Source organism: Alligator sinensis, unplaced genomic scaffold, assembly GCF_000455745.1.
Source record: "Alligator sinensis unplaced genomic scaffold, ASM45574v1 scaffold249_1, whole genome shotgun sequence".
In the NCBI taxonomy this organism is placed as follows: domain Eukaryota; kingdom Metazoa; phylum Chordata; order Crocodylia; family Alligatoridae; genus Alligator; species Alligator sinensis.
Genome location: NW_005842593.1, coordinates 207,374 through 235,360, shown reverse-complemented (window position 1 = coordinate 235,360; position 27,987 = coordinate 207,374). Strand labels below are relative to the sequence as shown.

General features: G+C 43.2%; 1 protein-coding gene across 4 annotated transcripts in view; it reads left to right on the top strand.

Moving 5' to 3' along the window:
• RBM39 (RNA binding motif protein 39) overlaps positions 1-27,981 on the top strand; it is a 46,706-nt gene extending 18,725 nt beyond the window's left edge. For all 4 annotated transcript variants that reach the window (XM_014524321.2, XM_025214665.1, XM_025214664.1 and 1 more), the window contains 13 exons: positions 602-667; positions 797-850; positions 1,194-1,311; positions 2,180-2,332; positions 4,263-4,400; positions 10,998-11,063; positions 13,913-14,117; positions 14,377-14,454; positions 18,833-18,865; positions 20,491-20,566; positions 23,581-23,686; positions 27,547-27,625; positions 27,721-27,981. In XM_014524321.2, coding sequence (XP_014379807.1) covers positions 602-667; positions 797-850; positions 1,194-1,311; positions 2,180-2,332; positions 4,263-4,400; positions 10,998-11,063; positions 13,913-14,117; positions 14,377-14,454; positions 18,833-18,865; positions 20,491-20,566; positions 23,581-23,686; positions 27,547-27,625; positions 27,721-27,821 — 1,273 coding nt within the window. In that variant the 3' untranslated portion in view covers positions 27,822-27,981. The remainder of the gene's footprint in view (positions 1-601; positions 668-796; positions 851-1,193; positions 1,312-2,179; positions 2,333-4,262; positions 4,401-10,997; positions 11,064-13,912; positions 14,118-14,376; positions 14,455-18,832; positions 18,866-20,490; positions 20,567-23,580; positions 23,687-27,546; positions 27,626-27,720) is intronic.
• Positions 27,982-27,987: the final 6 nt, after the last annotated feature.

The window sequence follows — 27,987 nt, the reverse complement described above, 5'->3', positions numbered from 1 at the left end:
GCTAGCACTGAAGCTCCTGGATTAGATCCTGCATTTGGGAAAATTAGTTATTTACTTAGACTCCCAAGACCTGCCTCCAGGTGAACTGGGCATTACTTTGGAATTGCTTACAGTGGAACATGCATATGGGCAAGTACTCAGAGGAGAAAGGAGTGAGTTTCCAGAGTAAGTGGAGTTATAGTAATGTTGTCCATATGCACAATCCTTATCTTGCTTTCCATCTTGCTCTTTCTCAGAATCCTATGCGTCCTGGGATATTCTGGCTCGGAAGGAACTGAAGACGAAGTGGGCACTGATTTTTTTTTTCCCCCCTTGGTCCCCTGTCCCATCCTGTCCCCGTCCCATCCCGTGTCCTTCCTCCTCCTCCTCCTCCTCCTCCCCCCCCCCCCCCCCCTCCCCCCCCCCCCCCCCCCCCCCCCAGGCTTTTCGTACAGAGCAGAAGGAGGAGTAGCACTGTGTAGGTACTACTAAGGGGGAAAGAAAATCTTAGTTTGGGTGCATGAGGCACATGTACATCTACAATGCGATGTGCAAATTGACAGTAAGTTTTGATGAGCTCCTTTACTATAAGTAACTTCTCTTTCTTTTGCCTGTAATCTAGTTCTGGTCCAAAATTCAACAGTGCCATCAGAGGGAAGATTGGTCTGCCTCACAGCATCAAATTAAGGTTTCTGATTTTTTTCTTTTTTTTTTTTTTTTTTCTTCTACCTTTGTGCATAATTAATAGGTTTACTGCAAACTGGGCTGGTATTTTGTATGTTTTCTGATTATGTTGTCAAACTTGTTATCTTTACAGCAGACGGCGCTCCAGAAGCAAAAGTCCATTCAGAAAAGACAAGAGCCCTGTCAGGTAGCTATTTTCACTTTTTTTTTTGGCCATTGTATTATAATTTTAAAGTGTATTAGTCATCTCCTACTAGAATGGGGGAGACAACTGAATCTGAATCTTCAGTTTGCCAGTTTCCAAAAATTGCACATCAGTACTGCTTAGAATGGAAGGAGAATATTTGAAAAATCCTCTATAATCTGAGGTGATAGAATATCCATACAATTGAACAGTAGGCTGTTAATGTAAATTTTGCATTACCCTTGTTGCAAAATTATTAAATATGAAAAGCAAATATTCTGCCTCAACCTGTCAGTGACCTTGTGTCAGAAATGAAGTAGCTAAACTCAAACTTCTGTTGTTTCAGAGAGCCAATTGATAATCTAACCCCTGAAGAGAGAGATGCTCGAACAGTATTCTGTATGCAACTAGCTGCAAGAATTCGGCCAAGAGACTTGGAAGAATTTTTCTCTACTGTAGGAAAGGTAAGTGGGCGCTGGATGAGAGTGCTTTAAGTGATCTCGCAGGGGTTTAGGTTGTAGCCGTGTTGGTCTAAGGACATAGGCAGACAAGGTTCCTTGGGTGAATTTGATATCTTTTATTAGACCAACCCAAATAGTTGGAGAATAGTTATTAAGCAAGCTTTTGGGTTCAAAAACCCTTCGTCAGGCTAAGGAGGTTTCAGCAGTTGGTGTGTGCTCTTCCTGGGTGAGCTTGAATCTTTGGGGGCTCTTACAGAGCGTCCTCTAGCACTAAAGTTATTTCCAAAAATTTAGGTGCTTTGTTAGGGCTCTTTGACTTGGAAATCTGTTAATTAAGGAATCGGTTAAACTCGGTGTCAGAGCTGACAGGATCAAATGCTAAACTCTTTGTGGGGGGGCGTTCCTTTTCATATTTGTATGATGCCTATTGCAGTGGGGCACAATTCTCACTTGTGATAACTAATTTAAGTAACTTTAATTGTTGTGAATGATTGTGCTTCTTAAAATACTATTTCAAATGAGGTCTCTTCGTAAATAAGTATTTTGGTAGGTGAATTTTTAGAAAACTCCATCTGTTCCCTTCTGTTTTGTGTCAGATTTGTGATAGTCAAGTTGACTTTATGAAGCTAAATCCTTATTTGTTATAGAAGCAAGGATTTTTGTGTGAGATCTTACGTCACCCAACTGAAAAACCCTTGCTGCTTACATATTTCCTGGACTGACAGCTACAGAACCACTCCAACTATTACTTGTTTAGAAACAGTTTCACTGAAGTTAGCTTAAGAGTCAGTGGTCCAGAGGGCTGCATGCCATAGTAACTGCATGCAAATTAGTTTTGTTTAGAAAAACTTCTCATTCTTTCATTTTATAGGTTCGTGATGTGCGAATGATTTCTGATAGAAATTCCAGACGTTCTAAGGGAATTGCTTATGTAGAATTTGTTGATGTTAGTTCAGTGCCCCTGGCAATAGGACTAACTGGACAGAGAGTTCTGGGGGTACCAATCATAGTACAAGCATCACAGGTAAGCTATACTTGGTTGTGTGTTAACTGTGATTTATGCAATCTCTTATACTGTAGCCCAGATGCTTGACCAAGAGATGAGAATAAGTATTGTTGCAGTCAGGTTAATTTCAGTAAGGCTTTACTTCATTTACAAAGGTATTGTTTGTATATCAAAATAAATTATTTTATATCAATGTTGTACTAATACTACTGTGTGAAGTAGCAGTTCAAATGAGGCCAGAAAATTCAGAGGTTGGGAGGGGATCAAAAGTGTATTTTCTTTTCACCTTTGATTACAATTGGTATTTTCATTTAGTGCTTAAGGAAACCATGCACTAATCCATATTAGTGAAGCATGAACAACTAGTAAATTGGGGGGAAAACTGCATGTTCAACTACTGGCATTTTTTTAATTTACAGTCAGTTGTTTTTGTTTAAATGCCTGGAGTTGCACACTTCAGTGTAAGGTCAATACTTATACAGCTAGCTCTGGCACTCCAGATTTCTAATACAGGTCACTGAAGTGTGATGCCAGATTCCTTTTGTTGACTTGCAGTTAACAAGTGTGTCTTCCCACACACAGCGGGCTTCACTTAAGAAGCAAAATTACCGTTAAATGTGTAGATATATGTAGAATAAGACAGGACTCTAGGAGACAGCCAATCATTTTGGACTGGAGAAAAATTGGGCTTTAAATGTATAATTTCTCTGTATGCTCATCAACTTAAAATTGCAATCTTTATTGATAGACAAGGTTCTTTGGGTGAATCTGATATCTTTTATTAGACCGACTTAAATAGTTGGAAAATAATTTTTAAGGAAGCTTTTGGGTTCAAAAATCCTTCATCAGGCTGAGGAAGTTTCAGCAGTTGGTGTGCGCTCTTCCTGGATAGAATGAAAAGTAAAGCAGCCAGAGGCTGGGCTGGTATGCATACAAGACAGGCAGGCAGTCGGTGAAGATGTAGGTTGAGGAGTCAATGTGTGAGAGACAGGCTGGGTGAGGGGAAGGGGGATGAATAGTTGAGAAGTACCTGGGGAGTCAGATGTCAGGCAGGTTATAATGCATCATAAATCCAATGTCTATATTCAGTCCATGATTTTTAGTATCCAGGAGGTTGATGAAGTGAAGTTCATCAGCTCATCTCTGGGAAGTGTTTTGTAGGTTTCCTAGCTATAAAGTTAATTCACCTTTTTAGAGTCTAACTTTATAGCTGGTTGGAACTTGCATGTGTAGTGGGTCTTAAGGTAATTGCCCAGTTAACCAAGTAATTGTGCAATACCTGTAACATGAGGGGGGCCTCAGAGTCACTAACTTTCACCAGGAAAATCTGGCACTTCTACTAAAGAAATAGTGTGAAAATTTCAGAACACTGTCCCCAGTTAGAAAGGAAAGGCAGGTCTTGTTTTGTTTTAGGTTGGAGAAAGAGATTTTCCTTATACTCATTACATTTCAGTCGTTTGAGCTTCAGGCTTCCTGAAACTTTCAGTCTTTTTCCAAAGAGCCAATTTCTAGCAAAGTTCAGGATGGCTGGAAAGGTATATGGAATTGTTTACATAATATACAGAAGTAATCACTTGCCAATAAAAGATCCAGGGCAAGAAGGTGACAGCCTTTAGTACAAGGCAAAATGCAGAAGATGAGGAAACCATTAAAGTTTTCAAAGGGATCATAGAATTGTTGTTTGTACAAAAGTACATTTGTTTATCTTTTATGAATGTCATCTGTTGCATATAGAAAACAAAGGGCATTTTAGTTACTAAAAAACAGAATCAGAAATCTTCAGCTCATTGAGGTTGAAGATTTTAGAAGAACTTTGGCACTTAAAAGCTAGGAAGTTAATCCACATACAGACTTACTGTTTGAGTTTTGGAACTTATTTTTAATAAGTTTGGTACATGTATTGTTTTCACTTGAGTTTTACGAGAAATGACAATTTAATTTTCTTTAGGCCGAGAAAAACAGAGCAGCAGCAATGGCCAATAACCTACAAAAGGGCAGTGCTGGTCCTATGCGACTCTATGTAGGCTCATTACACTTCAACATAACAGAAGATATGCTTCGTGGAATCTTTGAACCATTTGGCCGAGTGAGTTTTCATTCCTAAGAGAAGGGTTAAATGCATATGTTACATTTGTTTGACTATATAACAATTCCAAAATAGATTCAGGGTTTACAAAATGCTTCCTGAAGGACTCCACTGTTACAATATTTGATTCTTCATTATGTTCTCATGAATCCCTGAGGGTTGAAGTATCCCGATTCCTTGCAAAAACAAAGAGAAGACTTTATTTAAAAAAAAAAAAAGAAAGAAAAAAAAAAAGAAAAAGAACTTTAAGAATTGCATTATTACTCAGCCATTGTATTGAACAGGTAGGTGATATGGATTGCTGAGAAGTTGGTGACTAACCTGTGAGAAGTGGAAACTAAACCATACACTGAACATTTCTGAATACATAGTTATTTGAGTTATCTGTGATTGAATTGTCTTGTGACTCAGGCAGTTTTTGCCTTCATTCTCATGAAGATTTGGTTTCACAGCCTGCCATGATGTATGTCTCTCTCAGCAGTGCTTTCTTATTCTAAACAGTTATGCAATCGTCCTCTGTCTTTTAAATCATGAAATCAGGAAGGAAGTAAGGAATGTAATTAATTTCATCTGGGTGCAAGTGACCTCAGGGTACTTCTCCTGGCCTCCAACAATTCTGTTTGTCTTCTGAAAGATAAAAATACAAGATACGTTCAGGGCATTGACACACACACAACAATTAAAATGGTATAAAATGCAGTTTAAACTTTGAAGTGGATAGGCAACTGACTGCTCTGGTATGCAGGCAAAACTCTACTGCCCCTACCCCCCTTCTTTTTTCCCCTTACGTTTTATTGAGGCATACTGATCATTCAGTAAAATCTTTCTAACAAGCGGCTGTGTTCTCCCTCCCTATTTGACCACAGCCCCTCATCATGCCTTTCCCTCCCCAATAAGCACACTGCAAGCTATTGGAGTTATACTAGCTATTGGAGCTATGCTTAGGAGGAAGGGGAAAGCAAAAAGTAAAAACATCCCAGCCACAGGTCATCCACCTCCCTGAGACCCTAAGTGCAAACCACCTTTCCCATGCCCATTGTCCCATTGTGAGGCATGCTAGGCAGGATGCCCATTCACACCACCTGGTATCAGAGCCATAGCACTTCACACAAGTGTTGGCCAGTTCCCAATCTGTGACATTTGGGAATGGTTCAGATGTTAGATGTCTGCACTCTCAGTTTTGCATGCCTAGCAGGAGCATATGCCAGAAGTGTGTTCTTAAACCTTTACACGAATTGGGATATAGACATGCGGCCATTTTAGCTACCTTAAAAGGGGCAAAAAGCTGCTGCTTGGGAGTATGCAGCAGCTGTTAAGATGCAGTTGTTATCCCTCCATCATTGTTGGTGGCACTCTGTTTGAGCATGATCTCCGCCATGGTTCAGATGAGTCTTCAGGTGATGTAAGAGTCCAATCCTTGAGAGAGAGACCTGTCCGCAGAAGTTACAGGTCTTTCTGCAGGGGAGAGTAGGCCTGGATTTCTTTCCTTTTCCATCCTCTGCACTCTTCTCTGCTTCAAAAACAAGATAATTTAACTTGAAATGGGCTGCCACTTGGTTGAGGTTGTGGCTGTGGAGCCATTGGAGTCTATTAGTAGCCAGTTCCCCCCACCCAGCTCTTTATTTCAGCATCTGTTTTCTTGAGATACATGCTTTCAATATATCCTTGTAGCATTTTCTCTGGCCACTACAAGATCTCAGTCTGTAACTAGTCTGGGAGAACACTTGTTTTGGGAGCAGATTTAGGCAGTTTCTGGACTTCAGAAAAGCAGACTTTGACTCACTGAGGGAGCTCATGGGCAGGATCCCCTGGAAAGCCAGACAGGGGGAGAGGAGTCCAGGAGAGCTGGCTGTACCTCAAAAGACTCGGAGTGCAGAAACAAATCATCCCAATGTGCAGGAAGACTAGCAAGTATAGCAGAAGACCAGCTTGGCTGATCAGGGAAATCAGCTTGGCTCTTCAGGAAAATAAATCACAAAAAGGAAGTGGAAACTTGGACATATAACTAGGGAAGAATTGCTCAGGTATGCAGGGATGAAGTCAGGAAGGCCAGAGCGCAGTTGGAATTGCAGCTAGCAAGGGATATGAAGGGCTTTTGTACAAGTGTTGGTAGCAAGAGGAAGATTGGAGAAAGTGTGGGTCCCTTGCTAAATGGGGGAGGCAACTGTGTACCATGATGCAGAAAAGGCTGAAGGTGCTCAGTGTTTTTTCACAGGCAAGGTCAGCTTCCAGACTACTATACCAGGTAGCACAGTTTGGGGAAGGGGTGAGCAGCCCTCAGTGGTAAAAGAACAGGTTAGGGACTACAGGCAGTCCTCAGACTTGCGACACAATTGGTTCCTGAAAACTGTCTTAAAGTTGAAATGTTGTAACTTGGAACCAATTTTATCATGAGAAACAGTGTTATAAATAGGGGATTGGTTCCTGAACCAAGGCCTGATACCCTATTTTCACCAAAAATACCCCAGAATTTTGTACTCAATCAACTATGGATGAGTAATATAGCTACATTAATGTATTTACATCATAAATAGCAATCATATTGATTTGGAAGGGCTTCTTTGAGGCGACTTCGCTGGACTTTTTGAAGGGCTCCTGCCTGGAGTCTTCTTGGGAGTCTTGGCTGCAAGTTTTTCTGAAGTCTCTCTGCTTTCTTAAACAAAGTGTCCAAGCAAGTTTGGACAGATGTTCTCCAGGGAGATGAGCGACACGGTGAACTTGTTTGCTGGCCTGGCGTCGCATCACATCAAGCATTGTAAATCGAAACTGACTTCATAAAGATGAAACGGTGCGAAACGTTGTAACTCGAAACGTTGTAAGTCAAGGATTGCCTGTACTTGTACATATCTAGCTTTTCTAAGTCCCTGGGGCCAGATATGATGCACCTGAGGGTGCTGAGGGAGTTGGCTGATGTGATTGCAGAGCCATTGGCCATTATCACTGAAAACTCATGGTGATCAGGAGAGGTCCTGGATGATTGAAAAAGGGCAAACAGTGCTCATCTTTGAGAGGAAAGGAGGAGGATCCAGGGAGCTACAGACCAATCAGCTTTACCTCAATCCCTGGAAAAATCACAGAGCAGATCCTCAAAGAATCCATTTTTAACCACTTGGAAGAGAAGGTGATTAAGAACAGTTGGTATAGATTCACCAAAGGCAAATCATGCCTGACCAACCTGATTGCCTTCTGTGATGAGGTGACTGGCTCTGGATTCAGGGAGATCAGTGGATGTGGTGCACTTTTTAATTTTTAGCAAGGCTTTTAATACAGTCTCCTACAGCATTCTCGCAGGCAAGCTAAGGAAGTATGAGCTAGATGAATGGACTGTAAGATGGACAGAAAATTGGCTGGAGCATCGGGCTCAGAGGGTTGTAATCAATGGCTCGATGTCTAGTTGGCAGCCGGTCTGAAGTGGAGCACTCCAGGGGTCAGTCCTGGAGCCAGTTTTGTTCATTGTCTTCATCAGTGACCTGGAAGATGGCATAGAGTGCAGTCTCAGCAAGTTTGCAGAAGACACCAAGCTGGGGGAGAAGTAGCAGATACGCTGAAGGGTAGGGCTAGGATTCAGAGTGACCTAGACAAATTGGAGGATTGAGCCAAAAGAAATCTCTTGAGTTCAGTAAAGGCAAGTGCTAAGTCCTGCACCTAGGATGGAACAATCTCCTGCAGCAGTACAGGTTGGGGTAGCAGCTCTGCAGAAAAGGACCTGGGGGTTACAGTGGACAATCAGCTGAATGTGAGCCAGCAGTGTGACCTTCTCACAAAGGCTAATGGCATACTGGGTGTGTTGCCAGTGGGTAATGGGAAGTGATAATTGCCCTCTATTCTTCCCTGGTGAGGCCACACCTGGAGTATTGTGTTCAGTTTTGGGCCCCTGCTACAGAAAAGACATGAACAAATAGGAGAGAGTCCAGCAGAGGCCTCAGGCCTATGAGGGAAGACTGAGGGAACTGGGCTTATTTAGTCTTGAGTAGAGGAGACTAAGGGGATTTAATAACAGCTTTCAACTATCTGAAGGGGTGTTTGAAAGAGGATGGAGTTAGACTGTTCTCAGTGATGGTAGATGACAGAACGAGAAGCAATGGTCTCAGGTTGCAGCAAGGAAAGTTTAGGTTCAATGTCAGGAAGAATTTTTCTCACCTAGGAGGGTAGTAAAACACTGGAACAGGTTATCCAGTGAGGCAGTAGAAGCTCCATTCTTGGGAGGTGGACAGAGCTAGACAAAGCTTTGGTTGGAATGATGTAGTTGGGGATGGTCCTGCTTTGAGGCCCCTTCCAACCCTAGCTTTCTCTGGTTCTGTGCATCCACACACAATGTCCGTTTCAGTGAAATTGGTGCTTGAGGATCAGTGACTCAAGGCAAGGATGCTGTCATTTGTGTGGGAGTCTTCCCAGTAGATGCAGATGATTTTCTGGAGGCATTGTTGGCTCCAGGCTGTTGAGATGACGATGGTAGGTCACCCACATTTCATATCCATAAAGGGTGGGGATGATGCCTGCATTGTAGACCTGGATCTTAGTGACTTTCCACAGATCACAATGAATAAAGACATTAGGAGGAGGGTTGCATTCATGGTCCAGGTCAGGCTGATAGAGCACTGTGAGCCTCTTGCTCAATGTTAAGAATACCAGGCTTCTGCAGAGACTTCCAGCATGGTCTGGAGGTTTTCCTCTGTGCACAAGGTTGGTGCAGTCATCAGCATATTGAAGGTTAAGGATTATTGTTTTGAGTGCAATGGTCTTCAATCAGAAACATCCCAGATTTGAAGAGCCCTCCATCTGCTCAGTATTCAGTGTCAATTCCAAAAGGAAGGTGGTTCTTAATGAGAACCAGGAAGACTATCAAAAAAAAAAAAAAATGGAAAACAGTCGGGTAGACTTCTGAACCCTTGCTTGAGCCTAATTCAGTGACAGATGCATGTGTCTCAACCCACTACAAAGAATGGTGGCAGTCATGGAGGAGCCTCGGAACCTAGCTGTACTTTTCAGAATATCCAAATCTGGCCAGTACTTTCTACAAAGCTTCACAATTCATGGGATTGAAGGCTTTGAGATCAGTGAAGGCCAGCCCTTATGTTGTTCCCCATACTTTCCTTGGACCTGACAGGCAACAAAGATCATGTCAGTTGCCCCACAAGACTGTCTAAAACCACGCTGAGATTCCAACAGGACTTCTTCCCCAAGAGGTAGAAGGCTGTTTTCTGAGTCTGCGATACCACCATTGAAACTATCACAAAATACCCTGAAAAGGGGATCCCTCGCCAACTCTCCTAGGAAAAGTCTAGTGTGCCATCAAGGAAACCAAGAGTGACAAGGCTGCTGGACCAGAGCATAGCTGCTGAAATCAGAGGATTAAGGTGGATGTGTCAAACTCATCTGGCTCCACATGGCCAGATCTGAAAGTGTGGGGCCAGTCCACAAGGCAAGGTTATCTGGTATGTAGGGCTATCCCTGAGGCCAGAAATTTGGGATAGGGCAGCATTAATTGTTGTGGCTCCAGGAGGAGCCACAGCCACTGTTTGTCCCACTGCCAAATTTCTGGCCTGTGGGCAGCCTTGCAGACCAGATGACACTGTTCCACACTACAGATCCAGCCTATATAGGAAAAAAAAGCACTTTGAGGGACTCCTGAACCATCAGTGAACCGTGATAGATACTACCATCAAGTCCGTCCCACACAACACCTATCCCTTGCCAACCCTCCTATTTTAAACATCTGTCCCATCAAGGATACCAAGAGCAAGGCTGCTGGAGGAGATGGTACATCTGCTGAAATATACAAGGCTGGTAGTGAGGAACTGGTACTGAGACTATGAATTTTATTGTATGAATTTGGAACAACAAAGAGATCCCTGGGGACCTGAGGAATGCCAGCGTCATGACTGTTTTCAAGAAGGGTGATAAGTCTATGTAAGCTTTTGAGAGAGTGCTCTCTTTTCCACAGCAGGAAAACAGTTGCCCATATCCTCCTGAACAGTCTACATCTGCATGAATCCTGTATTGATTAAAGTTACTTAACGTGACTTAACCTTAACCCTAATAATGTTGTAGTGGTTTTGCTACAGAACCATGCAAATGTAACCGTTGGATTGTGACAACCTGTTTTGGTAACCTTTTGACACGACTACAGTTGTTATATCCATCTGTGTCCTGAGAGAAGTTCTGAGATTTTTATTTATTTATTTATTTAAGTCTGGAGTACTGGGAGGGAGAATTCTCTAGTTTGGTTTCAGTTCTCTGAAATCCTTCTAATACTTGCATCAGTTACTCAGTATATGTTAACTGATCATCCTCTGTAAGTAATTTTTCAATGATTTTGTTAGGGGAAGCCAAAAAGGAACCAACCCAGTACTTGGTGAACTCCACATTATCTTAACTTAAACTCAGAATTTTTTTTCTTAAAGCAATGGGGATATAGTAAAACTTCCTTCATTAGTTACATGCATAAGTCTAATCCATGTATCTAGGTGGTGCTACACCCTTGTATTGTCTCTGAAACATGCCACAACATAACTTGAGTGAAGGAAAAAGTAAATGAAGTTACTTGTTTTAGGTTTTAAAGTTTAACACTTTAAACTTAACACTTTTCATTTTTAGATTGAAAGCATTCAGCTGATGATGGATAGTGAAACTGGACGCTCCAAAGGATATGGATTTATAACGGTATGATCACAAAATTTGTTCAATTAAAAATCCCTTGCGTAAAAACATTTGTTGCATTCAAAAGGTTCATCCCAAGGAGGATCTAGTTTGTACTCTCAGCAGTGTAGGCACCAGCACAGCAATCCATAGCAATATTGTTTACTCGGCAAATGTAGCTGTGATCTGTTTTCTGCTGGCTATTCCTGGTGTCTGCAGCCATCATGGTTAGATGATTAATAAGTCAGAGAGAAGTACCATAGTTAAATTAATGGATTTTGTTGATTAGTATTGTTAAACATTCAGGCATCACTTTGCAGGCAAAGCTTGAATGAACATTGGTTTTGCACTAAGCTCTGAAGACTAGCAAGGTTAGCCTTTGGGGAAATCAAATTCCAGAAATTAGGGCTTTCTGTGGCAACCGCTGTCCCCTAAACTCCTAGATGCTTAGGTCCATGATCTCAGATGCTTCAAATGCCACTGAAAGAAGGGTGATCTCACAGCTGGGATTCATGATGTGTATGGCTCTAGGGCAGGGGTAGGCAATTACTTTGGCTGGAGGACCACTTAATGAGTTTTGATGAGCTGTCAAGGGCTACACACACATTAAAATCTGTCTTGGTTGGATTGTTAAAAAATCGTATACTAAAAATCAAACTTCTACTATAATGGATTTTAATTTTATTTCAAGAAATATTTGTTGTCCTAATTTATGTGGGGTTTTTAGCAGTGTATATACAGGTGATTGCATAGTAGCTCAAAATAAAGACTTACTCTTGTATATTGTGCAGGGGGGAGGGTGTGGATACATGTGGGGGGCAGAATTTGCTGAGGGGACTGTGTGGGGCTGCCCATGTCCTAGGTCATGTGAGCCAGGTGGGGATGTGCTGAAGTGGGTGGTAGTATACAGAGCCATCCCTAGGGGTGTGTGGGACCCAGAGCATATCAGTCTGTGCGGGGGGTGGTGAGTGGCTGGAGCCAGCAGCACTTGGCGGCGGCGGCGGCAGCAGCAGAGCACAGCAGCGGGGCTTGTACAACACTGTCTGTGGGGCCCAGGGTGGTCACCCCAAGTTGCCCCCCACCCTCCTAGGGACAGCCCTGGTAGTAGAGCTCACCTGGGTGGTGCGGTACAGGTGCAGTCTCTTCAGTTTTCTGGTGGGGTTGCTCCCAGTGTGGCTGCAGCTGCCCATACTACTCTGCTCCCCACCACCTCCAGCAGCGCCTTCTTCTGCTGCACCACTGTAGGTGGGGGAGAAGCTGCAGCTAGGTGACTCTTGCCCCAGTGCCTGGGGCTCCAGCTCCAGGCCACCTTCTACCTACTCAGCAGCCTATAGGTGGCTGCTTATGCCAGGCAGGCATAGTGGGTTGAAGGTGGCCTGGAGCCCTGTATGCTAGGCAGGAATCCTCAAATATAGCTCTTCTTCCCCACCCCCCACTTGGCTGGGTGTGTGCTGCCCAGCATGCATCCCCGTGGCTGCTGTTACTTCTGCACTTTCTGGTGCCCCCATGGCTGCTGTCACTTCCCTGCACTTCCTGGTGCCCAGAGCAGCGCAGCAGAGGCAAGAGGAGGAAAAAACCTCTGGAGGTGGGGGAGCTGAGCAGTACCCAGGTAGGAGCAGCCTTACCGGGAGCAGCCCCACAGGGAAGTTGTGTGTGTGGGAGCGTGGCACGGGCTGCCCCAGGAGGGAGCAGGCAGGGCTCGGCCCTGTGCGGTGAGCTGCAGGGGTAACTAGGCCAGATGCAATCAATTGGCAGGTGCCTACCTACATGCTGGATCCAGTCAGTAGGCAGTCTGGATATGGCCCACAGACCATATTACTGGCCTGCCAGATTACTGAAAGAAAGCTACAACCATGTTCTCAATTGAAACATTTAATTTGAGTGCTGGCACTGTGGATGGACACCTGCAGATGTGTATTAGATGGTCTTTCACGTGCCTTCCAGCCATGTGATTTTTAGGGTTCTTTATGAACTTTAAAAAAATCTCCAAAGCTGATTGTTCTTTGCTATTCTTCCTGATCTCTCTTTGTTTAAAATAAACCCATAGATTACTCTTGAAGTTTTAATGTACCTATTAGAAGTGCACTGATTATATTGGTTGTGTATCAGATCAACACTGATAAAAGGAAAATTTATCGGCTTTTTTTGGCCGGTGTAGCCAGTAATGTTCTCCAATTTGATTTAATTATGCTGGGGCCCCAGATACCTGGGTTGCCTCCCACGAGCTGGGGTGACCTCAGATATGCCCCCAACCCCACACTGGCGGTCTGGACTGGGCTGGAGCAGAACAGCTGCAGCAGTGTCCCTGGCGCTAGTGCAAACTACAGGCTGGGGCCAGGGTGGGCACTGTAAAAAGCACCAAAAGTCACAGATGTGACTGGGGAGGGGCAGGAGGAGCTGCCCAGCCCACTGTGACTTAACCCACAGTGCCTATGGGTCTGCGCCATCCAGCCCTGGGCAACCTCGGGCTTAGGCAGCTGCCCCCAGGCTGGGGTTTAAGGGCAGGGGCTGCAAGTGGCATATGGCACTTTTACATGTGCTCCAGGAGTAGGGGGTGGTGGGGTGAGTGTGGGGGGGCTCCAAGAACTAATGTAATTAAAGTGCCACATGTCTCCTGTATCAGTGTTGCCATGCTTAAAAATGGTGGTAGGGGCACTTCAACTAAAGCTTGTTCAAGCTTTATTATTAAATGTCAGTTATAGGATCAGTATCAGCCAGTATGGCTGGTTAATATTCAGTTATTAGTATCCACCAAGAAAATCTTTTCGGTACACCCCTACCCCTTATGTATATCTCTTAGACATTGTATTTGAAATGGACCTCTGTCCTATGAACAGTGTTATTCACTGACTGTACGCGGCTAAATTTTACAGTTCTCAGACTCGGAATGTGCTAAAAAGGCCTTGGAACAACTGAATGGATTTGAGCTAGCTGGCAGGCCAATGAAAGTTGGACATGTAACTGAACGCACAGATGCGTCGAGTGCCAGTTCATTTTTGGATAGTGATGAGTTGGAAAGAACTGGAATTGACTTGGGAACAACTGGTCGCCTACAGTTGATGGCAAGGCTTGCAGAAGGTAAGTTAAACAATAAATAGAATATATATTGCAGTTGCTTAAACACTTCTGGGTGACTAGGCCAAACAATTTTTTTTACCTGTAATAAACTGTAAACTGCATTCCATTTATGTAAGGAGGAATACCTTGGATAGATTGAGAGAGAGAGAGAGAGAGAGAGAGATATATAGAGAGTGTGAGAGTTGTCTGTGTTCTAGTTCTCTTTTCATTTGAAAAGCATGACACTAGTACAAGAGAATTTTTGTGCTTTTCATTACAGGTACTGGTTTGCAAATTCCTCCAGCTGCGCAACAAGCTCTGCAGATGAGTGGCTCTTTAGCATTTGGTGCTGTGGCAGGTAAGAATTTGACATTAAGTTATTTTAGCCAGGATGTAGTCTTGAAATTCAGCACAAAAAAAAATGATTATTTTGTGCTTTAACATTGCAATGAAAGGGGTTTACAATAGATTAAAAATTTAAGTTATGTCTACTCAAAGAACCTTGCCTGCCTATGTCCTTAGATCAACATGGCTACAACAAAAAACCCAGCAATCAGGATAACATAACATAATGTGGTCCATTTACACTGTGGTTCAGTTGTCTTTCAGTATATTTATAAAAATAACGCCACTTACTAACATAGCATTTGGTGCAGATGATTCTTAGTGTTATATGGGCTTACTACATCTCTCAGGTGTGCAACTTTTGCTGAGGAATGGAGAAACAATTTTATGCTTCGTGGGAGAAGAAAAAAAGTAAAAACCAATCTGTTTGTGGTGCCCCACAAATAGGTGTAAATGAAATCTTTCAGGATCATTGTGTGGGCCATACTACACTGATTCAGGTCCCTTCACTGTAGGCTTCCACTCCACCTTACAGGGTAGATTTGATTTAAATGAAATCAATTTAAATCACTGGTCAGGGAGCCTTGATTCTTTTTTAAATCATTGATTTCTAGAAAAAGTGCATTTTGGTTGTTTGATAGAGCCTTCATTTAAGGGGGGAGGATGACGGACCCTGGGCAGGGAAGTGCGGGGAAGCGGCCCCTTCCCAGTCCTGTGGCCGGCGCCCTGTGCTGCAGCTGCTTGCAGCCCATGTGGGGCTGTTTGTGCCTGCTCCAGACAGCCCTGTGTGGGCTGCAAGCTGCTGCAGCAGGGAGCACGGGCCATGGAGCGGGGGTGGGGCTGCTTTTCCCCCCTGCACAGAGAAAAGCTGCCCCTTGCCTGCCCCATGGCCGGCACTCCCTGCTGCAGGCGCTCGCAGCCCACATGGAGCTGTCTGGAGCAGGCACAGGTAGTCCCAGGCCAGCTGCGAACAGCTGCAGCGTGGGGCACTAGGCATGGCAGGAAAGGGGCTGCTTCCCCCACTCCTCACACTCAGCACCACCTTTTAACCTGGCCCCACTGCCAGGCTGGCAGCAGGGGCCGGGTTACAAGCTGGTGCTGAGCGCAGGGAAAAGCAGCCCCTCGCTCACCTTGTGGCCAGCGCCCCATGCTGTAGCTGCTTGAGAGAGGCAGCCTCTCTGAGAGAGAGTTTTAGTTTAAGATATAGATTAGTATAAACTAAGATTTAGTTTAAGATGTACATCTTAAACTAACACTCTGTCATATCTGTCCATCTGTCTGTCTCGTCATGGAATAGGGATTATATGGAGATGAGAAAAAACAGATTTAATTACTAGGGTTCCTGGTTTTCTCTGACTTAAAAAAATAAAAATAAATTTTCTGTGTATAAAAAATTGGCCTTTTTATCAGAGAAAATCAGGATCCCTGGTAATCAAGTCTGTTTTTTCTCACCTCCATATACTGCTGTTAACACGGATGTTATCTCTGGAGAGACTCATCTAATTTCAGAACTGAAACTAAGCATCACAGAGATTCACAGAAGTTTAGGGCAGGAAAAAGACCTCATCAGAACCATGAAGAAGTTTTTCCTTATCCAGTCTGAAACCTTCTTCTAGGAATTTATGACCATTGCTCCTGGTTTTCTCCTGGGGAACTTTGAGATGCTTAATGGGATCTTCTAGATTGAGCAGTGAGTCCCATTAGATAGAGTGGTTTTCTTTAATCTTTACTAATCTATAGAGGTGCCTCTAAGAACCTTGTGAGATTGAGCCTCTAATATAGTCCATGGCCTGTTCTGACCTGTTTGTAACCTTTTTAGAAAAGTTTTATATGAATATATTGTCTCAAGTAGTATATAATTAGAAGTTATAATCCCTATTCCATGATGATCTCTTTGAGCTCTAACATATTTTAAACTAAAACTATCTTTACATAGGTTGTTTTTTTAAAAGCCTCTTAAAAAAATTAAAAAACACAATTAAAAAAAACCTGCTGATTTTACATTTTTTAAAAATCCAGTTTTGTGGGGGGGGTTTTAATTGACTTTTATCCACTCTGCCACCTCATATATACAGGCTTCTCTTTAATAATTTAAATCCTTCATAACATAGGCTTTCCTTATCTTGTAGATTAGTTGTTTGTAGTAGTGACACTTGCTTTTACTCAGCATTGCTACCCTTTTATTATTCACCAGTCAGTTACTTTATTCAGCAGTTTATCCTTTTTCCCATGCAACTTTTTGTACATGGTGGTTTGGAGGAGGAAGCCTGGGGAACATTTGTGCAACTGCTTCTGTATCCCATTTCAAATCTCGCCTCACCAAGACTTGCCTTATGTGAAAGCAAAGCTGGTCTTGGCTAAGCAGGTGATAGGATGAAACAGTCCCCTTTTTCCCCTAGTCCTACTCAACTCTCCATTTCAGTTTATTTCTGCTTACCTAATCTGTCACCATTAAAATAACTTTATTAAAACAAGCAAAATATGTGTAACAATATGGCAGTTGTCAATTAACTTACATAAAAATGTATTCCAATCCATTGTTGTCCTCTAAATGGTCCTGATCTTGTGAAGCTCCCAGTATCAGTGGAGTCTTTGGGGCACTGCACTGTAAGTGTTAGAAGTTACTGGCTTGTCATCCCATGCCCCTTTCATTACAGTGAAACAATAGTATAACGTCTAAGGAGGCTAGTAGAACACAGGGGCTTAATACAGGATGTGGTAAGGATTATACAGAATAATGGTGACAACCATTGTTAGTAGTGCATTGAAATGTAACTGTTTTAGAAACGTTAGAATTCTTTTTTTACTAAAGATTTGCTATGCATTTCCCATTAATGAAAATGTTAAAGATCCAGTTAGAACAAACTTCATTCATTCGTCTCTCTTCAAAATGCACATGAACTAGTATTACTTGTCCTTTCAGTACAAATGCCTATAATCTACAATGTTACAATACACAAATCTAATTCGGTATCTAAGTGTTCTCAGTTGTACTTAAGTGCAGTTGTACAATTTAATATAAAAAGTAGCAAGGTTTTAAAGTTTGTTTGTTTTTATACAGCACAAAATTCACCTGTGAAACTCATTGCTATAACTTGATCCTGTTTTGTCCCATAGAAATCTGAACCTATCAGAAGTGGTGCAAAGGGATTAGTCAGCTGGTAGCTGACCTTTGCACCAAATGTTCTGTAGGTTCTTCAACTGTTTAGACCTAAGGTGGGTTTATCACAGGGGACTTCTGTATGTCAGAATTGGAGGGGGTTACCTTTTTTTGTCCCAGTTGGATTGGAATAATGTAGGAAAAATCAAAATAACAAACAAAATCAAGGCAGACAACATAATTAACTACCTGTTGCTTGTATATGTGAGTATTGACCTTGCTAATTGTTTGTAGAGTGGCCCTAACCCTCATAGACTTCATATGACTTTACAGAGAACATACCATAAGGTAGTTTTTCCTATCTTTAGTGCAGATTGTTCCCTGCTCAAAGCAAGGTGAGAACATCCTTAAAAACAAACGAAACAAAAAAAATTCGGTCCAGATGCCAGAGATACTCGTACCCCTTTTTCAAGATGACTCTTTTTACTTGTTCTAACCTTTAAAATGATTGGATTGCTGCGAACCAGGGCATAGCCTCTGAGACTCTTACTCAGAATAGTAATTGTTCAGTTCCCTGTTGGGGAGAGAATAATAAACTCTGACGGCTGTTTTCATTGTTGCCAGAAGCTTCCTTGACTTAATGCGCTTTCTGGGCTATATTCATCTAGATGAGAACATCCATAGGCACCTTAGAGTAAGCTGTTTAGAAAAGTGGCTTATGTGTCTTGAGGGTTTAACACTTCCTGACTTCAGAAAGAAACTGTTACAAGTCATTTATTCTATACATTGTCGTCTTAAGCTTCTTTTACCCTGTTGAATCTTTTTGGTCAAACTCTGAAGTCAGGAAATTTGCAGTTACAAAAGTCTGCCCTAGTTGAATAATTTCCTGTATTTTGTGTGGATTAATGGATCTTGATCGTGGGGGAGGAGGGGGAGAAGCTGACTCTGTTTACGTTCATTACTGTCCTCATTTTACTATTAAAGTGATGGTGGTTGAGCAGCAGAATTAATTCTAACAACGCTGACTGATAAACAGTTTGTGTGGTTGAATTGGAATTTGGTAGTCTCTTCTACATTTTCTGAGTGCCACCCAATGTGATAAATTAAAAGCTTTGAAACTTTCTCTACTTGAAAGAATGCACATGTACAGTTTTATAATGTGTGATGAAGTGGGAAGATTGTATGTATAGGAAATCTATCCAAGCTAGTTTTAGAGATTTGGGCAGGTAGCTAAAGAACTAGTGTGGTGTCCTTGATGCTCTTTTAACTTTTTATATGCACTCTTCTTTAGATTTACAAACACGACTTTCCCAGCAGAGTGAAGGTAAGCTGTAGTTGTCAAGTGAGCGTTCATTGGTTCTTTCAGACCAGGGTTATGTTATATACATGGAAAGCTATTCCTACACTGAGGAATTACTATTTTTAATATCTGTAGCAGCCATTCATTCTGTAACTTGCTTATTTAAAATGGCTTTCCAAGGCAGAAATTTCACATGTACATGAATTTTTTCCTGGAACTTCCATAAATGTTGCTCTAATATAAACCAGAAAACTTTTTTTTTTTTAACATTTCTCCCTCCATATTAGACAGCTGTGCTCTAAAGCTGGAAGCCTGTGGTCCACGTGCTGGCCCCAAAGGGTCAACCTGTGGCTTTTGGGCTACCAGTCTAGATGTGCTTCCACACCCCCCAACTCCCCTAACATTCTACTGCCACTGGAGTCTGTCTAGACCAGTGGTTTGTGACCTTTTTTTCATTTGTTGGGCCCCTTTGAAATTTTGAATAGAGGTGTGGGCCCCTTTTTAAATTGTAAGTGTGATTATTATGATCAAGAGTATCTGAATAATCTTTTGTGGACCCCTTAGACATAGGCTGTAGAACTCCAGGGGTCTGCAGACCACAAGTCGAAAACCACTGCTCTAGACTCAACTCCCTTCAACTTTCTGCGGGTTGGGCTGATGGGGCCAAAGGAGTCTGTAGCTGTGAGGACCCAGGGATCCTGTGCAAGTGTGGAGGCTTAGGGTTGGGGTAGTCAAAGTTGTATGGCCACCCACCACTCAAAAGTTGGATGGCCCTATTTTAGAGGGGGGGACTTGTAAACAACACATTCCAGAGTAAGATTCCTAGATTTTTGTTCCCAAATCAGTCATGACATTTTTCTGTAACTTTGGCCAAGTCATCCTCTGAGCATTTCCACTGACCTACAAAGAGAATGAGCTTTCTGAATAGTAAACTCTTTACTCCAAAATGAACTTAATGTCCTATGAAAAGTAAACTTCAGTTAATTACAGAGAACGATTTATGTAGCAGTCAAATAATTGGCTGGATTTTTATTTTAATTTTTAATAAGTTATTCACATTTAAAAGGCATTTGATTATTATTTAAACTTTGGCAGATTTCATAGTTCAGTGATTATGACATAGCAGAAACATCTGTGTTATTATTGAGTTTACACTTAAGCGATTTCAGAGCTGATATTTATTTAAATCTGTCAGAACATGCCAGTTTACTTCTGGAATAGATGCAGCCTAGTTTTATTCAGTTATAATCTTTCAGAAAAGATGTCATTTTTTTTTTTTTAGTTACAGTTCACTTTTTTTTAGTTACTTGGGTCAGCATGTGTAGAATGTTAACCAGAGTGGCTCCACACAGAATTTAAAAACAACAAACCAGTCTTACTTTGTGGGTGGTGAATTTTATTAAAAAGTGGAACGTTGAATGTTATGAGTTCTGTTTCCTTTTCCAACACAGACTTGGTTGTCTGATGTGGATAAGCAAGCAGCTGCACTTAGCTCTGCTCTTGACTCTACATCTGAATAACATTAGGGTTCCATCTAAGTATCATACTCTGGAAGTACGTATAGAAATAGCCTTACCTAAACTGAATTTTATGCAGAAAATACTTGGATCATAGAATAGCTTTATCCCTTTTTTTTTTTCTTCAATTAGTTCTGGCTGCAGCTGCTTCTGTACAACCACTTGCAACACAGTGCTTCCAGCTCTCCAATATGTTTAACCCTCAAACGTAAGTGATTACCAGGGGACCTGGTTTTCTGTTTTAAAATCAGAATTTTGGATTGTTAAACAAAACCCCCAAATTCTCTGATTTTAAAAAAAAAATCTACATTTTTCTGCGCTTAAAATGAAATGCCACTGTGTCTGTGTCAGTTGAACATAATGTTTTATTAATATTGTGGCAGGGCACTTTTGGGTGCCTTCCACTTTAAGACTGGGAGCAGGCAGGTGTGGGCCAGCCCTGATGAGGTGGCCATTTTAGATCTAGGCAGCTGGAGGAACATCACCTGGCTGAGCTGTTGCTTGGATCATCTTGGAAGGTAAGGGCAGGAGCTACAGGGATGGCAGGAGGCTTCTGGTCCTTGGTATCACTGAAAACTGCACCCTGCTGGGGAAGTGTGGCCTGGTGGAGCTACCTGTGGCCCCCCGGAAATGCCAGGCAACCCCCAAATTCTCTGATTTAAAAAAAAAAATCTACATTTTTCTGCGCTTAAAATGAAATGCCACTGTGTCTGTGTCAGTTGAACATAATGTTTTATTAATATTGTGGCAGGGCACTTTTGGGTGCCTTCCACTTTAAGACTGGGAGCAGGCAGGTGTGGGCCAGCCCTGATGAGGTGGCCATTTTAGATCTAGGCAGCTGGAGGAACATCACCTGGCTGAGCTGTTGCTTGGATCATCTTGGAAGGTAAGGGCAGGAGCTACAGGGATGGCAGGAGGCTTCTGGTCCTTGGTATCACTGAAAACTGCACCCTGCTGGGGAAGTGTGGCCTGGTGGAGCTACCTGTGGCCCCCCGGAAATGCCAGGCCAGTTGACTCCCCAGTGAAAGGCAGGGAGGGTCACCTTAATACCCCAGCCCCCACATCCTGGTGGGTCACCCAGACTTGGGGACAAGTATGTCTTCAGACACCTGAGCCCCTCAGGGGTATAAGACCCCAGAGGGGGCAGTAACGTGGCCTGGAGAGAAGGCAGGAGAGTGGCCCCAGAGCAGAAGCAATAATGGATGGTGGTCCCACACAGAGTAGGGGCCAAAATAAATATACAGACACCTGAGGCTGCAGTTTGGCCAGAAGCCAAGACCCTGGTAAATCCTCAGATATGGTGAGGCCAAGTTTAGGTCAGAGGTTAAGAACTTGTTTTGCAAGCCATCTGCAAGGCATGGGACACGGTAAGGGAAGGTTGGAGTGATGTGTAAACCCCTAGGCATCGGGGTCTTAAAATGCAGGGGTCTGCCCATTTACACCAGGTTAAGAAAGTCATGGCAGGAAAGACTGGGCAGACTGCCCTACTTATGTGGGTGGGCTGATGTGAGACACAGCCCTGGGCTTGCCCCCTGTCACAGATATATTTGCAATTTTAACGCAGTTGGGAAGCCTACTGGTGCCTCGATCGTTATAATAACACAAATTCTAAATGTCTATGTATTCTGGCATTTGGATTTGGTTTTTTATTAGGGAAATCAGAGCTTCCCCTGCCCCCTTCACTCACCATGATGTGGAACCTGCTGCGACTGTCTGCCTCACTGCTTTGTGGTGCTGAGCAGCCCTAATATGCTGGTGGTCCTTGCTTCCAAGCCATAGTCCCACCCAGCTCTGCTGGTATCCCTCCCACCTGACCCACAGCCTCTGCCTACCTCACACTCACTCCCTCCTGGGAGCAGCTCCCCCTCTGCACTAGGACACAGGTCCAAATGCAGCTATTCCCCATGCTGCTTTGTGGTACTGAACAGCCCTTACATGCTGGTGCCCTGTCCCTGCCCATGCCAGTGCCTATGACCCATGCTCTGCTGTCTCCTGGCTAAGGGAAGCCTGGCATCAGGCAGGACAGGTGGGAGGGAGGGGAAGTGGGGTTGGGTGGCATGCGGGTACAGCAGGAGCCATCCATGAGGCCAGGTGGGGTCTGTCCCCAACTGCCTTTTAGTCCCTGCTGAGCAGGGACCACTGTCACCCACCTGCTGCCTCCACGCGAGTCTCTGGCCCACCGAAGTCCTCACCCCAGCTACCTCTGCCCTGCTGCTCCAAGGCACCCACTGCCAAAATGGTTTCAGATGGCGGCAGTGGGTACAATGCAGCACTTCCTGGTGGAGTAGAGCCACTGCTCACAGCTCTGGACTCATTGCAGTTCTGGCTGGCCCCTGCAGGCTGCCAATGCTGCTGTTGTCTGTCCCCACTGCAGATCCCAGAGCTGCTCTGCCGTACTAGCCCAGCCTGGTTCATGGACTGCTGAGCCAAAGAGCTTTGACACGCCTGCTGCAGCCATCGGGAACCAATCTGGGCTGTGAGCACCTAGGAGCAGAGGACAGGGGTAGTGGGGCTGGGTGGGGACTGCAGCAGGCCAGGGACTTGCATGGGGGCAGTGGGTTGGGTGGTAGCAGTCCCTGCTTGGCATGGGCTAAGTGGCAGACCTTGCCTGGCCCCCACGGGTGGCCCTTCCTGCATTCCTCTTCCTCCTCTCCCTTCCTTCCTCCCAGTTGCCCTGCCTGTTGCCAGGCTTCCTTTTACTTCCCTGCAGAGCCAGTCAGCAGGCCTCAAAACCTGCAAAATTGGGCCCAGGGGCTGCACAGGGACCAAGAAATCACTGGCTCCTTCATTCACAGTCCCTGCTTCCGCCAGCTCTGCTGGAGGGGGTCCCAGCTCCCCAGGCCCTACTTACCCAAAGGCTTCAGGAGACAAAGCGAGTCTGAGCTAGCCCTGACGTCTCAGATTCTTGGGCCCTACCCCCTCCAGACAGTGCTTAGCATTTTGTGCCCTTTTTGCAAATAGCTCCTTGTTGGAGGCTGGAATTCTGCAGAGAGCTGTTTGCAAAAGGGGAAATACGCGTTTTTCTCCCTCCTCTAAAGGGGGAAATTCATGTTTTTCCCACAGGAAACTGAAAACCTGGATCCTGGTGATCTATTGCTTGCTTCCATTTTTATTGTTACACGTTAGTTCGTGGTTTTAAAATGTGAAAATTTAGCTATGCATGTAGTTCTTTACTGGCTCAACATCAAGTATATGAAGTTCTGTCCAATTTTTTCTTTGCAGTGAAGAGGAGGATGGCTGGGATACAGAAATTAAGGATGATGTGATTGAAGAATGTAATAAACATGGAGGAGTTATTCACATCTATGTAGACAAAAATTCAGCACAGGTATGTCTATTCCCATTGAGCTATCAAACTAATTTTAGTACACTTGATTTGTAAGCATGCTGCTGGACAGAGAAATGTTTTGAAATGAAAAAAGTATTAAATTCAGAAAAAAGAAGAATAGTCACTTCTGCAGTTTTATTAAAATAATTTCAGGTTTGTTGAAAACATCCTATAACTGCAAACTCACACAAATTTGCTAAAAGGTTGCATTAAAATATTGTGAAAATGCCTCTTCAATTCAAAGGAAAAAGTAAAGTTTAACTCCAAAAAGATTGTGGATTTGGATCCCGTTTCATCCTGGTGAATCCATTGAAATCTTTCACAATGGATCTAGAGTTTGAGCCAGTTCAGGTGCTTCATTTTCTGGCTCCAAGATAAAAATGGACTTTAGTGCTGAGGAGATGCTGAGTCTGGGTTAGAAACAATTCCAGATTCCTTATACCTCAAAAGAGCATCTTCATATTGAAAAAGAAAATAAAACCCCAACCCCAGGCTTGATATATCCAACCCTTGCCATGAGAGAGCTAGGACAACAAGCTTCCTGGTATCAGGAAGTTATATAATTATTGCCAGCAGCAAAAACTAGTAGTCACATCAGTGACAATTCCTGGATACTGAAGCATGTATCTATATATAGATATAATCTTTAGTGCTAAAGCACAGAGAAACACCCCTGGTGCCAACAGACTCCAGTCAGTTTGCTTACCAGGTACCACACCTGATCCTGATCTTACTGCTCCTGTGTTCCCCTTTCTGTTCACCTCCCTGACCCCCTCCCCCAAACTGCCTGTTTTTAGTGTGGTGTTATGACTCATCTGCCTTGCCTCTGGGCAGTCTCTGTTACCATTCAGAGCTCTTTCTTTTTTAGCTCACTAAAAGGACTGAAGTACATGGTTCCACTCCTTCCTGGTATCCTGTATGCTCTTATTTTATGTTGAAAGGCATGAGTCTGAAGTATTGGAGATTCCAGAAATCTTTAATGTAGTTCTTAGATCAATTTCCTCTGCATCATTTCCCATCATGGCATCGGTCATGAGATTCTTTGACACCTAATCCCATCGTTATATCCTTATCCTTTTGTTGGGGCTGGCCCTTCTTGATCCCTTATTCATGAGGAATTAAAATCCAAATCGGGAGCAGCATCTAAAATGAATGCTACCTCCTTGGAGTTCAGGTTATAAACCAAAGCCACACAAGCCAAAATTTAATCTGTCAAACTTTGGTTCTTGTTTGAAAATCACTAGAACCTACAGTAATTACTGCTGAGAGATGGGATGAAACCATTTTGCTTTTATCTGGAGCTGACATAACCATGAACTCTGTCTTTGTACTGATTCAGCTGAGGTGACCATGGTGGAATTCTCATTGCATCTCCTTCAGAGGACTTCTCATCTCACAGTTTTAAGCAAGATTACTGGGGAATTGACTTTGGCATCTGCCAGATAGAGAAGATCCTAAAGTGCTTACCTCTGACTCAGTTCTTGTATATGAGAATACTGTTTACCTATTAAAAATGATCATGGGTTCTATAAAAGATCTCTTGATAACCAGGGATCCTGATTTTCCCTGATTAAAACAAACCCCCAATTTTCAAGCTAAAAAATGTAACACATTTAAAAAAAATTTTTTTTTCATCATTTTTCCATGATTAAAATGAAACACCACCAGTACATAGATATATGTATAGTGGTGTTTCATTTTGATCACAGAAAATGTGCATTTGAGGTTAGTTTTTTAACCTAGAAATTGGGTTGTTATATTTTTTTTTATCAGAAAACCAGGATCCCTGCTAATTACTTAACTACAGTCCAGATAAAATGAGGGTAAATATTTTTGTGCCTCACTAAGAATAGTTTGGCTCTAAGGGCCTTTTGCCTCTAGTAACAGCCTTGAAATTGATAGGACCAAGTCAGCTGCTTTTAAAAGCCTTGAAGTGGTTCCTAATCAGGTTTGCCAATTATGCAGTTAAATAGAGTACAAGGATATCAGGAAGTAGTAGTACCAAATAATTCCTATGTTTTAAGTGGTTTATATAGGTAACCAGTGCTTACTGCAGTGTAAGCAGTAGGCAAAATATTGAGACCAGCATGGTATAATGCAGTTAGGTGAATTGTGTGTTTACCTAGTAAACATCCAAGTGAAATGCACAATACTTGCTTTTGTAAAGGTGTATGCTCTTTTGTCGAAGAATCTGGCACTATTCTTGTATTTGAACTAAATGTGTAATTTTACTTAATGTAAAACTCAAGGCTGTCTTAATGCAGATAAGACTAGCATGTCATTTTTCTCTCGCCATACGTTCTTGGGACCATTGCACAAAGAGGTCATCTAACCTCTTTAAGCAATAGCTTTTTGTGGCGCCCTCAGTTGGCATTGTGAGCATCTCCCCACTCCCTGGGCTAGCCCACAACTCGCCTACCATGACTTGATGGAACTGTAACTGAAAGGAGGGGTTTAGTGGTGTTTTTGCCCCTGGCCCGGAGATGGTAATACTCACTGGTTTGTCGCAGTTGATCCCAGGGCTCCGCCTCCCCTATACCTTGTCCACGCACCAACTGTGGGGGTTGTCATGTCACTGTGCCAACTCCTGGCTCCAGCTTCTTGTATCCTGCTGCTGGATCTCAGCCTCCTCTACCTCTCCTTGAAGTGCAGGCTTGTGGTTGCAGCCTGCCTTCCAGTCCTAAACCTTGGTTCTGCCTGTGTCTCTGCGCTGGGCCTGTGTCTGTGGTGCCACCGTAGACTCAGGGTTGACTATGCCCGGCCTGGGCCCTAGGGGTGGTGACTGACCCCAAGTCCTTTCCCATGGAGCTCGGAATTGGGAAGCCTCATCTGGCTCCCTACTACTGCCCTCGCTTATCCCCAGCGGGACAGCGTTGTGGGGATTCTGCTCTGCCGGGTAGCACCCTGGTGAGCTCGGCGTCTCGCCTCCTACCTTCCCCCCTGCACCCGGCTTCTCCTGGGGGTTTTTAATCTCCCATGGCAGCAGTTGCAATGGATGTCATCAGCCAGCCACCACCCAGCTTGATTGATAGCCACTTGAAAAGCTGGCGCAGTGCTGGCTCGCATGGCTCCCTCCTTGTGCCAGGGTCCCTGGGCTGCCCTCCTTCTGGCCCCTGAGGGCGGCCCCCTCTGCCACACTCTTCTTGTTCCCAGACATAGCATTTGCCTACTGATATTAATGTTGGTACTCCAGCAGGTATGTAGATATAGGAACTTCTACTAAAATCTTTCTATGATCTCCTCTTCCTTCCCATCCATCTCAATTTTTGTCTGTGTAAGGTTAGGTATCTGAGCACACCTGTGAACATGCATACCAGCAGTCTTGCTTTCTAAGGGTACTAAGTATTTATGGTGGTCTTGGTGGGCTAATTTTTCAGGGGTACTGAGCACCCACTGATTCTAGTATTGTGTAATTGAAAATGTGACTTTTCTGCTTAAATGTTGGCAGTAGAATTTAATGGAATTAATGAAATAAGTATAGTTTGGCATACAAAATAAGTGCATAAAATCTCAGAAAGGTAATTGAGAGTAGTTGAACCACTGTTGGAACAGTATACCAGTTCTTGCCTTTAGAAGTCTCTTTCTGCTGCTTTGAATATTAGTCAGTCTTGGTCTCAGATTTGTAAAATCCATCTGAATTATTTAGTATAAAAACAGAATTAACTTTCTGATCAGGTAATGCTTGTCTCCAAAAATTGCATGTGTTATTGAACCTCTTTGCACTAGTTCTGCAGTAGCAGTTCCCAAATAAATGAAGCATAACCCTGCTGTTAATTCTGGTACCCCCACATATATGTGGAGTCAGCTGGCAGAAACAATTGTCTGTTAATAGATTACAACCTTGCTTTTGTGTTTTTTAGGGCAACGTATATGTGAAATGCCCCTCAATTGCTGCAGCGATTGCTGCTGTCAATGCATTACATGGAAGGTGGTTTGCAGGTGAGTAAACTCCTATTAAAAAAACTGAATTTCTCCAGTAATTATTTAAAAAAAAAAAAAAGTTTGTAATACCTGTTCATATTTTTTTTGCTTAGGTAAAATGATTACAGCAGCATATGTACCTCTTCCAACATACCACAGCCTTTTTCCTGATTCCATGACTGCGACCCAGTTACTGGTTCCTGTTCGACGATGAAGATGGATTTAGTCAGTTTTGTACATAGTGCTTTTTTCTTTTCTTTTCTTTTTTTCTTTTTGGAGAAAAATACAGTTATCTTTTATTTAGATAAAACTAAAGGAAAGGGTTTAGTGTCGTTTTGTCTACGCTTCCCGTTACCTTTAAAAAAATAATAAAACGAAGT